The sequence below is a fragment of the Camellia sinensis genome, chromosome 6, assembly GCF_055761805.1.
Source record: "Camellia sinensis isolate YWXY chromosome 6, ASM5576180v1, whole genome shotgun sequence".
Taxonomy (NCBI): domain Eukaryota; kingdom Viridiplantae; phylum Streptophyta; class Magnoliopsida; order Ericales; family Theaceae; genus Camellia; species Camellia sinensis.
This window is the reverse complement of record NC_138966.1, coordinates 177,166,728-177,181,927: the sequence shown is the minus strand read 5'-3', so window position 1 is coordinate 177,181,927 and position 15,200 is coordinate 177,166,728. Positions and strand designations below refer to the sequence as shown.

General features: G+C 33.9%; 1 protein-coding gene across 1 annotated transcript; it reads left to right on the top strand.

Annotated features, from left to right (window-relative positions):
* Positions 1–9,213: 9,213 nt before the first annotated feature.
* Positions 9,214–13,616, top strand: LOC114279629 (transcription factor MYB30-like). The gene is made up of 3 exons (XM_082875515.1): positions 9,214–9,464; positions 10,030–10,159; positions 12,400–13,616. Exons 1-3 carry the CDS (start codon positions 9,332–9,334, stop codon positions 12,962–12,964), a joined length of 828 nt encoding a protein of 275 aa, XP_082731641.1. The 5' UTR covers positions 9,214–9,331; the 3' UTR covers positions 12,965–13,616.
* The last annotated feature ends 1,584 nt before the right edge of the window (positions 13,617–15,200 follow it).

The following is a 15,200-nucleotide window of genomic DNA, read 5'->3' as shown; positions in this document are numbered from 1 at the left end:
TTCTTAGCTATTACATTGCATCTTAGCCACTACATTGTAGTGCATTGCATGAGTCCTCAATTTTCAAACTGGCTTCGCGTAGCGTATAAGTCTAATTATCAAACCGGCTTCGCGTAGCGTATAAGTTCAATTATCAAAATCTTCCTGCATATCATTTTGCATCTTGCCCCCCGCCTGCGGGCATGCCTACGGGCACATTTCTTTGTTATCTAGTATGTTTGTCTAAGTCTTCGGCCTTGTCAAAAATGGGTCGTCTCTGGGCTTTGACATTCACTCCCGTCACTTACGACTTTCGAGTGCTGTCAAAGAAGGGCAATTGTAGACACCCCATTTTTGACTGACCTTAAGACTCAGACGTCACCGATTGAGCGCTCGGTGATGTTGCATATTGTGCTCGTTCAGAGGTCGCGGAGTCTCGACCGTGAGCCTTGCCTTCGGACTTCCGGACTCTTTTGTGTTTTGCCTCGGTTTGCGAACCAGGTCCTGTTTTCTCCGTCTTCTCTTCCCTAAGAGAGGGAGAGGTCTCGTAGATCATCTCTCAGTGGCTGTAGGCTACGTTTCGTGGTCGTAGGCCGTTTTTCCCGTTTCGGAGCCCGGTTCCCGATTTTCGGAACTGTCGGCCGTGTGCCTCGGTTCGGGACCGCTTAACCACCTCTGTTTGCTCCGGTTTTTGGTATACACCCCACCACCATCCATTCCAACGACTTGGAGCTGTTTTTTAGAGCTTAGGAGCACCATTTCTCAGACCAAGAGCTGCTGGTCCATTGGTCTTCAAGGGTAAGCTTCTTTTCCTATTTTTTGTTCCTATCTTGCTCTATATCTAAGCCTTGCTTTCAAGAATTTTTGGGCTCCGACCCAAACTTTAAATAGTCATATTTTGAGCTCCTTTTCATGTTTGATTAAGGACCTTTTACTGTTTGAGGTCTCCTACTATCACTTGCCTCTTTAACTCTCTTTTAGGCCTATTTTTGCATGGTATTTTAGGCTTATTTGTGAGCTGTTTCGTGGCTTGATGTAAACTGTAAAGTGTCTTGTTTTGAGCCCCTCTTCAACTTTGTTGAAGGGCTCTCTTCGGTTTGAGGCCAGAAGCTACCACTTGCCTCTTTATCTCTCTTTTAGGCCTATTTTTGGGGGGAAATTTGAATTGATTTCCCCCCCCCCCCCATTTTTCCCCTCTTTTCCTCCATTCCTCCCTCTATAAAACCAGCAGCTCCAGCTGCATTTTGGGTGAGAAAAAAATTTTGTTTAAGCCTCCTACATTTAATTTCTCTCTCTCTATATTCCAAGCATCAAAACCCTTTTGTTTTTTTTGGCCCCTTTCTACACCACCACATAGCACCACCTCCCCACCGTCCTTTCCAATACTTGGAGCTGGTTTTCCAGAGGCAAGGAGCACATTTTCTCAAGCCAAGAGTTGTTGAAGCATTGGTCTTCAAGGGTAAGTCTTCTATCCCTCTCTTTGGCCCTATTTTTGCTCAATATATTAGCTCCTCTTGCTTGCATATTTGGGCTCCGACCCTAACTGAAAATAGCATTATTTTGAGCTCCTTTTCATGTTTGTTTAAGGGCCTCTCCCTGTTTGAGACTTTCTTTTTACACTTGCTTCTTTACCTCTCTTGTATGCCTCTTTCTTGCATAGTATTTTAGGCTCATTTGTAAATTTTTTCGAGCTTGGTTATAAACTGAAAAGTGGCTTATTTTGAGCCCTTATTCAACATTGTTGAAGGTCTCTTCACTGTTTGAGGCTTCCTTTTGTTACTTGCCTCTTTATCCCTCTTTTGGCCTTATTTTTGCATATTTTGTTAGCCCCTTGTGCTTGTATTTTTAGGCTCCGACCCAAACTTCAAATAGTCATATTTTGACCCCCTCTTCATGTTTGACCAAGGGTCTTTTGCTGTTTGAGGCTCCCTTTTTACACTTTGTGTTTAAACCTTCTTTTAGGCCTATTTCTTGCATAATATTTTAAGCTTACTTGTGCACTGTTTTGGGCTCGGCCATAAACTGTAAAATACCTTTTTTTGAGCCCCTCTTCAACTTTGTTGAAGGGATCTTCATTGTTTGCGGCCAGAAGCTGCTACTTTCTTCTTTATCTCTCTTTTGGGGCCATTTTTGCATGTTAACTTAGCCCTATTTGTGTTCACTTTTTGGCCTTGCTTAAAACTGGAAATATGCATTTTTTGGGACTGCCTTGATTCGGTCTTTATGCTTCATATTCAAATAATGCATGCCTTGTATAGCTATAAGTCATTCCATGCGCCTAGTTTCGAGTTTCGGGTCTCATTTCATGCATCGGGTGCCATGTTTCCATGTTTCGGGGCTGTTTTGCATCATGTTTTGGTACTAAAATTTGCATGTTTGCATATCATATTTCATACCTTGCCATGCTTTGTTAGAGTGGCATTTGTGCCTTAGGTTCGGTCCTCGGTTTGCGTGCACGTGTGCACGCATCTCGAGTGTCTCATTTTCATCTAATGGCCATTGATGTGAGTGCGGCTGAGGTCCACTCATGTTGGTGTAAGTCCATCGTGCATTGTGTATGCCATTTCAATTCATAGCATTGCGTATGCTAGGTTGTATGTTAGAGCATCGTGTATGCCATGTTACATCGCGCATTGTGTATGCCATTTCATAGCATTGCATATGCTAGGTTGCATGTTAGAATTGCATTCATGCATGTCATGCATATTGCATTGTGTTTGGGATAGGCGTTAGCCTGAGCACGGGAAACGAGGGACGTTTCGTACTCCGAGTGACGGAACGTGTCTCAATTCCCAGTCACCGACACTCCGGGTTATCCATGATGGAGTCTCGGTCTTGTTGTGTTTATGTGTGCATTCATTTCATATTAAGTCGTGCAATTCGACTCCTCGGCCATCATGCATCGATATGCGTGTTGGTGGCATGAGGACCGAGGACTACACTCCCTGAAGGGTAGTCATGCATACATATGTGAAAATACTTTGCCATGCCCCTTTGTTGCTCTCTGTTGCAGCAAATTAGAAATCGACAGCCTTCCGGAGCTTGGCACGCATTCCAAGAACAATTACAAACAGAGGGAAACCGGGGCATCACGAGGGATTCTCCGCACAAGGCAACCCGAGCATGCATCATTCATCATCCGGAGCAGATTTGAGGCAGTCCCTGGCTTGCATGCCAATTTATTGCTTTCCTAATTTAATCTGTTAATTAATTAGGGTTTTGTAATTATTTGGATTGTAATTATTTATTCGGGACTGTATTATTTATTCGGACCCTCCGCGTGAGGGCAATATTGTAATAAATGTGCGTGTGTGTGATGTATGTCTTCCAACCCCACGTCTTTCTCCCTTTTATTTACCAGCTTATGATGGTTAGATTAGGGCATATTTCAATTAGCATACAGTATGATAGCATGTTTGCATTCATTCATCTGTTTTGTATGTACCGGGCTCGGCGCATCATACTAACTGCATTGTATTTTTAATTTCAAGTTGAATACATGTTAGCTGTAGCATTTCATATGCCATGTTTAGAATAGTCGAGCCTGCTATAGTTGCATTTTTGCATGTGTTGCATTAGACATTTCTGTATAGTTAGGATCATGCATGGATTTCTAACCTAGCTTCTATTTTGGCTTGGAGTACTCGGTAAGTTTTACGCTTTAGCGTCCTTGCATGCGTGTGAGTGAATGCCATGATAGCATGCTTACCATGAGGCTATGTGCTTATGTGATATAAACTGCCTGAATGCCTGTGTGTGAAGATTGGGTTATTTGAATTGGAACAATTCATTAATTGTGAGTTTTAAGCCCACTAGATAGTGGCAAAATCATGTTTTCTAAGCCCGCCTGAGGGTGGCAAATCCACGTCTTAGCCTACTTGCGAGTAGCACCATCAAACCATTTTCAAAGAAACAAACATGAAATGTTTTGTTCCAATTCAAGCGATCCAGTCTATACTTGTATACTGTGCGCATCACATAGTAAATCTAGGCTAATAACCGGAATAAGAACGCATAATGTTTTCAAAAATAGATATCATGGTTAGTAGAGGCCGATCTTTGATCGGGCGAGCGGGGGTGCTCACGAAGTGACCTTCCCCAATCGTACCCAAGTTCCCGAGCCGAGGCAACTTTGGTGATGACGGACACGTGGCCTTAGGCAAACGAGTCAGGGTTTCCTAAATTTCCCCAAAATAAAATATTTAGGTGGCAACTCTGTATCTGGCAAAGCAGTCCATGTTTGGCACTTCTTTCAAAATTTGTTTTCTCAAAACGATTTGCCAGATTTGGACTCTTTGGTTCAGATTTAGAACCGCGACAAATTGAGAGTCCGAACTGTAGTGAGCCCAATATCGAACGGAACGGGGGACTCGTTCCTCCCGGGGCGTTCGGGGACGTCTAAAGCACGTTTTTGAAAAATGCCACAAAACGACAAACATAAAAGGCTCTAGTGACATTTCAAATGAACAAGTGTCACAAAACTACAACAAAAACATACTTTAGTGGCACTACACTAGTGACATATTTTTAGAAAATGCCACAAAAATGATATTTAGTGGCACGTTTTTGAAAAATACCACAAAACGATAAACATAAAAGGCTCTAGTGACATTTCAATGAACAAGTGTCACAAAACTATAACAAAAACACACTTTAGTGACACTATACTGTAGCATGTTTTTAGAAAATGCCACAAAAATAATATTTGGTGACACATTTAGATAAATGCCACAAAGCCACAAACATATAAGGCTCTAGTGGCATTTCAATAAAGAAATGTCACATCAATTTTATGGCATTTTATAAAATAATGACACAAAAAATTATGTTCGTGACATTTACCAACGGATGCCACTAAACTTTAGTAGCAATGGCATTTTTTAAAAAATGTCAGGACACTAGGTAGGTGCAAATTACTTTTTATGGCACTTAGGTGAAAAGTTTCATAAACAAATATTTTATAGTATTTTGAGAAATGCCACTAAGTCAAAAACTTTCAAAGCTGGTATTTTTGAAAAAATAAAAAATGCCAATATATTTTTAAAATTTTTACAATGCAGTAAATGATTAAAAATAAATAAATTAAACTCAATATACACTATAGGAAAAAGCATATTCGACGACTAAGGTTGCGTTTGGTTGTGTTTTGTAAATGTGATTTGAGAGTATGAATTGTATTTTGAATTTGTGTGTTGTAAAATTATGATTTGAGTGTAGAAAATTTGTTTGGTAAAGAGTTTTGAAAATAGTTTTGGAAAAGATGTTTGATTTGAGTGGGGAATTGTTGATGTGATATTTGATATGTGATACAAAAATTTACAACTCATAACTAAATATACAACTCAAAATTATTTTAAAGCACATTAAAAATTAAAAAAATTTCAAATTTTTTTTTTCCAATTATATAAATCAATTGCAAAAAAAAAAAAAAAAAAAAAAAAAAAAAAAAAAAAAAAAAAAATTCCTGTACAACAGAGGACATCCAGGTGGATGTCCCCATGGACGTCCGGGCGGTAGTCCCTAAGGACGTCCGCGTGGTCTTCCCCTGGCCAAAATTTGAACAAAAAATGCGGCTGTAATACAGAGCTCTCTGCAGAAGTTTGGAAAGTTGATTCCAAACACACAACCAAACATCATACTGAAATACACATGTGGAATTACATTTTGAATTCACAACCAAACAGAGCCTAAATTTTCTGACCAAAAAAAAATTGGTCGCTGAAAGTATAGCTTTCAGCAACCAAAACAGCATTAGTAGTCAAAAGTAAAACTTTTTGGCGACTAAACAATTTTAATAGCCAAAAGTCTACAATTGGCGACCAAAACTAAGTTTGGTCACTGATTATATGGGTTTTAGTGACAAAAAAAATTTAGTAGCCCAAAGTAAAGCTTTTTGGCATCTAAAAAAATTTAGTAGCCAAAAGTCTACAATTAGCGACTAAAAATAAGTTTGGTCACTGATTATATGGGTTTTATAGACTAAAAAAATTTTAGTAGCCAAAAGTAAAGCTTTTGGGTGACTAAAAAAATGTTAGTAGCCAAAAGTTTATAATTGGCGACTAAAAAATAAGTTTAGTCGTCAAAAGTGGTTATTTTTAGTGCAGGAGAACTAAAATCTTAAGGCGAGAATTAAATTTTTTGGCGACCAAAATTTTGGTAGCTGAAAGTGCATCTTTGGTGACCAAATCTGATTTTGGTCGGCAAAAGTTAAGTTTTTTAGCAACTAAAAAATAATTAGTAGCCAAAAGTATAGAATTGGCGACCAAAAAATATTTTTAGTCGGCAAAAGTGATCTTTTTTTATTTTACTAGTAAATAGTTTATTTTACATAAATTATGTTCAATAAAATAATTATGTTTATACATATACTTTTATATTAATATAGATGCATGTACTATATAAATAATATATGTTGCATATATAATCATATGGTGCTATAGAGGTGTAATGGGAAGAGTGTGGTGCATAAGGTTTATGGTACGGGAGGTTGGCGGTTCGAGTTTCTGCAAGAGCGGATCAAATTGTTCTACAACGAATTATCGTCACGAATGACACTTAATAGCGTCACGAATAGTGCTTACCATGACATTAAAGTGTCACTGAAAAGTTTTAGTCTTGATGGTGTCACTAACTCTTTTTTTAATGGCACTTGATAGTGCCACAAATAATATCTACCATGACATTAAAATGTCATTGAAAGTTTTTAGCTATGATGGTGCAGTGACACTTGCAAGTATCTACCGTGGTACCGATAGAAATGGCACTTGTTCAAAATGTCACAAGAGCAAAAAATGTCATTAGAAGAATAATTTTATGACACTTTCAAATATCACTAAACTAAAAAAAATGTTAATCGTAAGGGTCACTTTATTAAGGTCCATTTGTTATTTATATATGTTTTTAATTTATCATGATGATTATGATTATAATACGAGGTATATCCATGCACGAATGCATGTATTGTTTCTTTCGTCTACTCTTTCCTCGTGCGCTTTTACCAAGTCACTAAATTGACAACTCTTGTCAACTTTCTCCTTTACTTTATTCAAGAAATATATAATCACTTATCATTCATAAAAAGATGAGATTTTGGTTTACTGTAAGTTGAAGAGGTATAATTTGAGTGTGTGTGCTGGGTCTCACTATGTAATTTGAGTCGTTTATTTTATAATTTTGTGTATGAATCATATATTAAAAAAAACACATAAATTTTACAAAAGTTGATAATTTTTTTGAATATAATAAAAATATGTAATTAAAATTATCGAATCAATTTAATTTTTATAAATAATTTGCACATAAAAATAACGAAATAAATAATTTAGATTATAAAAGTGGACTCCTAGGCCTAAATTAGATTCTCCCATCGATAATTTTACCCATCTAAAAAACAAGTACTTAGAAAAGAGTGTTTAAAATTTAAAATTAAATTTATTTTGATGTGACTCAGATAACACATTCAAATTATGAACATTTTTTTTTTTTGGAGTAGGTAACATTTGTTAAAAAAATTAACTAACAAACAAATGTGGACTTTGCCACACATGGGCATTAAATTAGGAACGTCATAATTAAGAAAAATGTTTGAGGGTTATAAAGTCAGTGGCTTAAATGGCTCGAAACTGCCAAAATAACGTTGTTTTGACTTGTTTTAGCTACTAAATTTCGGACCACCAACCATTGTTACATAATTAATTAAGGTGCCATTATCTTTCAAAAGCCAAGTCCTTTCCAAAGTGGTGTTGGACTATTTCTCATTGCTTAGTTCATGCCAATTTCTCGTTGTTTGAGTCTGTGGATTTCATGAGAGTCTCGTTTTGATCCTTTAAATCGTTTATTTTGTTAGGTACTTCATATATTTTATGTATATAAAAAATTAAGTCGATTCAGTATTCGTAATTTATTTAATTTATTATGTTTTTGTCACACAAAAAATAGATGACAATTTTGTTTTTTAAAATAAAGATCCATTTTTTTGGTAACAAAAGTGATAAATTGATTATGTTATAGTTATCGGATCAAAATTTTTGTGTAATAAAATACACAAAGTGTTCAAAAAAAATAAACTATTCAAATTATCGTAACGAAATTCGTGGTGGGCCTTACGGTCCTAAACAACACCATCTAATAGGGGTGTTCAAAATAACTAGAGAATCAAAGAACTGAACCAAATTGACCTCTTTGGTTCTGGGTCTTCGAATTGGTTTGGTTTGATTTTTTAGTGCATTGGTTTGGTTCCGGGTCTTCAATTGTCAAAATTGGATTGATTTTTGATTTAGGCCTTATCTAAATAGAACCAACTTGAGAATCGAATCTATATATGTATATACATATATATATATATATATATATTAATTTTTTTATTATATTGACATGTTTTTATATTAGCATGGTCTTATATGTTACTTCAAATTCCTATTTTCATGAAGTCTGTGCAATTGAACAAATTTTGAATGATTGGTCAAAGAGTAATAAACTATACTTCAAGGTAAATAATTTAGCTTATATATTGACAAGGTAAGGTAAATGATTTAGTGTGAAGAATAAGAGAACTCATGAATCGTATGTAAGCGTATTATGAAATGTTAAACTCTACTTCAAGTTCTTCTTTAAATAGGATGAGTCAAAGTTCAAATAAAATAGAAGTTGATAAGCCCATGATAGTAGTTGTGGTGATATTGTGAAGCCCCTTACATTGAATTTTTAAAGCACTTGGAAGAAGAAGAAAATATTAATGCAAAATCAGAGGTAGACAAATCAAAAGAAAATATTGATTCAATTATTTTTAATATAATGAAACCGTGGTTCTAAGCTGAATCAACCCGACCTACATTGGGTTGGTTTGTATTAATTCTAGTGCATAATTGGTTTGATTCTAATTTCAAAAATTTGGAACCGATCATGATTGAATTGATTCCAAAATTAGTATCAAATTGAACCAAACCGACTCACGAACATCCCTACCGTCCAGTCTAGTTTGTAAACTGGAAAGGAGCTGCCTATAAAAAAAACAATAGAGATAAAATTACCAACTATAGCAAACATCATTAATAATTTCAATTGCACAACTAGTATATATGCTCAGTCTTAAAGAAAAATATATAAATATATGAGATAAAGCGATCCTCTTTCCAGGAAATTGCAAGCTAGGCAATTTTGAATAACTAGAACTGCCCTTGGACTATTCTACATCTTCAGTATAAATACCCCCTCAACCCTTACCCTTCTTTTACATACACACTTGAACCATTCTACAGCTTATTTTCTTTTACAAACAAAATAACAAAACAAAACAAAGGGGAGAGAGAGAGAGACAGATCAGCAGAGTGAGTCCCAGAAAGAACAAATTAGGATGGGGAGAGCTCCTTGTTGTGAGAAGATGGGACTGAAGAAAGGGCCATGGACAGCTGAAGAAGATAAACTTTTGATCGCTTTTATACGACAACACGGCCATGGAAACTGGCGTGCTCTTCCTAAGCAAGCTGGTAATTAACTACCTATATATATACCCACTAGATATATATACGGCAAAGAAATACATTAATTTGTATTTCTTAAAACAATTCAAACTTTTTATTTTTTAAAGAAACTTGAAAAAGTTCTTCAAATTGTTGAACCTACAAGGGAAAAAAAAATGATATGAAAATTTACCAGTGTTTTCAAACTTATCGTTCTTTTTGTTTCAGAAAACTTGAAAAACGAAAGCGAAGAGAATAAAACACAACCAGACATGCCAAATTTTTGTTTCCCCTAGTGCTAGTGCATAAAGTACTTGCAAATCCCACTTATTTCTTTTGCCAAAAAAAAAAAAATGCATCAGTTTCAGTTTTTATTTTATTTTATTTTATTTATTTATTTATTTTTAACTGGCTTCAGTTTGCTACTTGTTTTTTTTTTAATCTTTGCATTTAACTAGCAAGATATATATTTATATATATATACATAATTATACGAAGTTAAGTTGATTATACAAATTTCAATCACTTCTTATTATAAGTTTCTCCTGAAATAAAGTGACTAAATTGTATTTTTTGACTTGATTTTGTTTAGGCCTATTGAGATGTGGAAAAAGTTGCAGACTGAGGTGGACGAACTACTTGAGACCAGATATTAAGAGAGGGAATTTCAGTAAAGAAGAAGAGGATACAATCATCAACTTACACGAAATGCTTGGGAATAGGTGTGTGTTTTTTTCTGCACTTTCTCTCATTAATTCAATTTACTTTATTCTCTTAGCCATGAATCAAACACCATCACATACTGATGATATATGGGTCCTCCCGTTCAATCACATTGATTTCGACAAATGTAAATATGAAAAATAATATTAATAATAATAAATTTGGTCAGAAAAATATATATGAAAAATCCATTAATAATAATAAAATTTGATCAGCAACGTATGTATGAAAAATTATTAGGTGTTTGACACAATGCTCCATTTTATTGATTAATTGATATTTTATTATATTATTTCTTAAAATACTAACATAAAAGTAATAAATTTTATTGTTTAAATCAACGATTATCAATTTATCATTTTCATATATAATATCTAGTGATAGACATCTTAGGCTAAGTTTGACATATTACAAAAAAGTCAAAAAGTTACTCAAAAAGTTAAAAAGTTATCACTATTCACCAAAAGTTAAAAATTACGGCTGCACAACTCTCAATCCTAATTTTTCTTTACACAATAATTTATACAATTTTTTAATACACATTTTTCTATAAAAAGTCAAAAATTTAACCCAAACATTCATATTTTTTCCTCAATTTTTTAGTCCAAAAAGATAAAAAGTGCACTTATTTAGGACACCCCAAACAACCCCTTAGTCTTATATTGATTACACTGAAAGACTTTCGAATCCCTCGCTCAGGGTTTGGGTTCGAGTCTCCATAGCCCCTTGTTGGGGTTAAACATACTCCTTAGCGCCTGGAGCACGAGGGGCCTAAGCTTCGACCCCGACGTAGGTGCGGTGGGGTTCCCTGCAGATATGTTGTAGGTGCTAAGGGACAATACTCTCTGACAGATATATTGGAGTAACCTATCTGCATATCCATTTTTTGAATTAAAAAACAGAAAGAAAAGAAAGTGTTAACAATGTCGACATTGATTGTTACGGCCGCCGCAGTGGAATTTGATGATGCCACACAGTGGAGGTGTTTGTTTCAGCTTTTCAGAGCCAACTTATGACTTTTAGCTTTGAAAAAGTTATTTTGGACTGTTTGGTTAAACTTATTTCAAACAGCTTCTGATTCTAACAGCTTATTTTAACTCAAAAAAACTGATTCTGAGAAGCTGCTCACCCCTTGCTTCTGATTATCAGCTTCTGTTGTGGACATGTTAATTTATGGTTATACTCTTAAATTTTTTTATTTTTTATTTTTTTAAAAATAGAAAAAGACTCAAATGGACTATAGATTATTATTTTTTTTTTTATGAGAAATGTTAAACAAACAAAAAATAAAAATTAATTGAAAAAGCTATTTCACAACTTATTTAACAAACACTACTCAGTAACTTAAATCTATAATCCAATAGTTACACCAAACAGATTAACAATTTCTGATTAAAGTCATAATCTATAATCTGTTAAACTATAATCTATAAGATGTTTTAACAAGTACACCAAATGGGGCCAGTAACTGCTTTCTTAATCAAATACCTAATTATCAATATGCTATATGTTGAAATTTATACGCAGAATGAATCTGAATTATATATTATTTTTATTAATAAAATTTTGAATATTGGATAAATTGAACCATTGGTTGCTATAGTTTTCGTGAGATTTTATTTTGTTTAATATCACTCTTTACCATTTCAATTTCATTAATTTTTACTCTACAATTTCATTTCCATTCCATATTGTAGTCCTTCCAAAATCATTATTGGTTAGTATTTCACACCCAAAAAAATGAATAAAAATATAAACAGTTCAAAATATTGGTTAGTATTTACTTTTCTTCCTTTGACAAGAAACGTCAAAATGTCTACGTGAGTTGCACGTGACCTCTCTCCGTTCAAAATATTAACAGTTCTTGAACAAATGCAATTAAAAATATGAAATTTAAATTAATAAAACTATAACTATCATAACCAAAATAAAATCTCAATAAAACAAAAGGGACTAAAGGTATAATTCACCAAGAATATTACACAAGTAGGGCTGAAAAGATTCTCTGTTGTGTCCATCAGAAAATTAGGCCAAATGACATTAATACTAATATCTATGCATAGATCATATCTTATTAGGCTTTTGTGCACTCTTAATAGTCATAATTATATAAACTAAAATATAATTTAATCAGATGCTTTCATGTATAGGGCCACTATAAATTAAACAAATATATAGCTAAACTTAATGACAAACTCCTGTAATTTTCTTATATGAACATATTTTTGTCCATTTTCAGATGGTCTGCAATCGCAGCAAGATTACCGGGTCGGACCGACAATGAGATTAAAAATGTTTGGCACACCCACTTGAAGAAAAGGCTCAAAAATTATCAAAGCACCTCCAACACCAAAGGACAAACAGTGACAGAGCCCAAATGTGATTCCAATGCCTCACGTGAATCCAACACCATGAATTCGGGTTTTGAGAGTTCTGAGTATGCATCAGTTTCCCCACAAGATTCTTCTAGTGAACTCTCATCGGTCACAGACTTAACTGGCTTTCCAAACAGCGTAGTCATTAAGGACAAATCAATGGACACATCTGAGACATTTCCTCAAATTGACGAAAGTTTTTGGTCCGAAGAATTATCAACCGGTAATTCCACCATGCAATCGGACTTTGCTGGTTTTGCGGAGGAGTTACAATTTCAATTTCAATTTCCATTATCTCCATCAATGACTGCTTCTATTGGTACAATGGAACATGTCAATGAGTACAACTTCAATATTGATGATGACATGGAGTTTTGGTATAACCTTCTCATTAAAGCTGGTGGTTTACCAGAATTATCAGAAATCTGAGCAGTATTTTTCTTTGTATTAAATGTAGCAAATATTAGAAAATTCGAATATTCTTGATACATTTGACCGTTAAAGAGGAGTTGAGATCCTCTCATTGAGCTCCCTCCTCGTATCCCTACTTGCAACGGTGAAGATGCACTTTGAGTTGATCTAATGATTCATACTTGATTATTCAAAAATAAAAAAATAATAAAACAAATTCAAATTTACTTTTTCCGCTCAAATCTAGACCATTAGATGAACTCAAAATGTATCTCCACCATTGCAAGTAAGGAGGCAAGGAGAGAGCACAAGAAGAGGATCTTAACTCGTTAAAGAGGGGAGTGGCAAAGTCCAAACCCAGTTGCCCAAGTCCAAAAGCTATGGTGTCATTTTGTCAATAAAACAAAAAGCAAGTCCTTGGTGGTGAATATTGTTTTTATAAAGCAAGTGTGCCTGAGTGGTGAGTTGGAGGGCCAAAGGGAAAATAAAAAAGTTATTAACTTGCAAATTTTTTGGTATACAGGTGTATTTGAGGCTTTAGTGGGGTAAATAGGGTGTAGAGATAAAAAAAATTTGTAGGTTAGAAGAACCCTATGAGCCCTCTTTGAGTTGTATAACGATTATGATGACGACGATAATGATAATGAAAAAAATAAATTTACTTCTCTTTTCATTTGTGCCTATGGATTAAATATTAATTTAAAATTTTATTATATTTTATTATCAGAACTTAATAAAGATTATTTGTCCGAGTATAATTTCTTGTAAAATAATTTCTTGTGAAGTATTTATTACGAAGTAAATTTACAAGAAGTCATCATTGTAGAACAATTTTTTTATTCTACACATAAATGAATCAAGTCGAGTCAAGTTGAGTAAGGGATGTTCGAACTTGGTTTGAAAAAATAAAAATATATTTTTAAACTTGATTTGTTAGCTCATCTATAACAAACTTTAATTGATTTGAGTAACTCTGATTTTTTTTTTGTTTTATTTTTAAATTTATATAGTTGTGTAAAGTGTATATATTTAGGGAAATTTAGCTATAAACCTTTTTTACCTTCCTTTCATTGTTAAAAGGATTAAGAAAAAAATTATACTTTCTAAACCCCTTCATAATTATAAAATCTTGCATAAAGGACAAAATTTATTATTTAAATATTTTATAGGACTATTATACACTCAACTTTTGCATATATAATCGGCTTCGTCATCAACTGTATCATAATCACCATAGTTGCATCTTCCAAGCTTCAGCAGAAGATTGTCGACAAGCCGCCGCCATAGTAGCGTCTTCCAAGCTTCAGCAGAAGGTCCTCTCTTCATCTTCATAATCAGCAACGATGAGGCTTTGAGTATGTTGAAATTGAATGAGGATGTCGTTGGAGATTCGAAAGCTAGGGTTTCGAAGCACATGGAGATTCGGAGTGCGGTGGAGATGGCTCAATTGGAAGCGGAGAAGAAACATGATGAGGTTGTTGATGAGATGCTGGCGATGTTAAATGCGAAAGCTGAAGCTTTGAGATTGAAAGAAGTTGAACAGGAGGTTGGGAAGGATGTGGATGAGGAACAGTAGAATATATGTATATATATATTTGTGTGTATGAGTGTTGTTGAACACATGTATTCTTTTTTATTGAGATGTGTGATTGTTGATCGAGTTTTAGAAATTTTTCCTTTCAATTAGATATGTGGATTTGTTGATTAATTTGTTTTGTTTTTGTTTGTTTGTTTTTTTTGAAGTTTTTTTTCTCAATTAGATATGTTGATTTGTTGATTAATTTGTTTTGTTTTTGTTTGTTTGTTTGTTTTTGATTTATTTTTGTTGTTTTTTATCTAATTTCATTTGACAGAACCAGAGTAAAATTTTACTCTAATTCTATTGCTCTGTTTTTTTCATTTGACAGAATCAGAGTAAAATTTTACTTTTGTGTAGAGTCTAACATTTTGCTAGTTTTTCAGAGTAAAATTTTACTTTTAGTTTCAGAGTGTAACATTTTACTCTTATTCAGAGTAAAATTTTACTTTCATACAGAGTAAAATTTTACTTTTAGTTTCAGAATGTAAAATTTTACTTTCATACAGAGTAAAATTTTACTTTTATACAGAGTAAAATTTTACTCTGAAATATATAGTGAAGATGGCTTAATAGGAGAACTGATAGATATGAGGGTAATATAGTAAAAAAAATAAGTTTTAAAATATTAGGGGGTTTTGAAAGTACTTATATAATTCTTGTCATTTTGAAAGATAA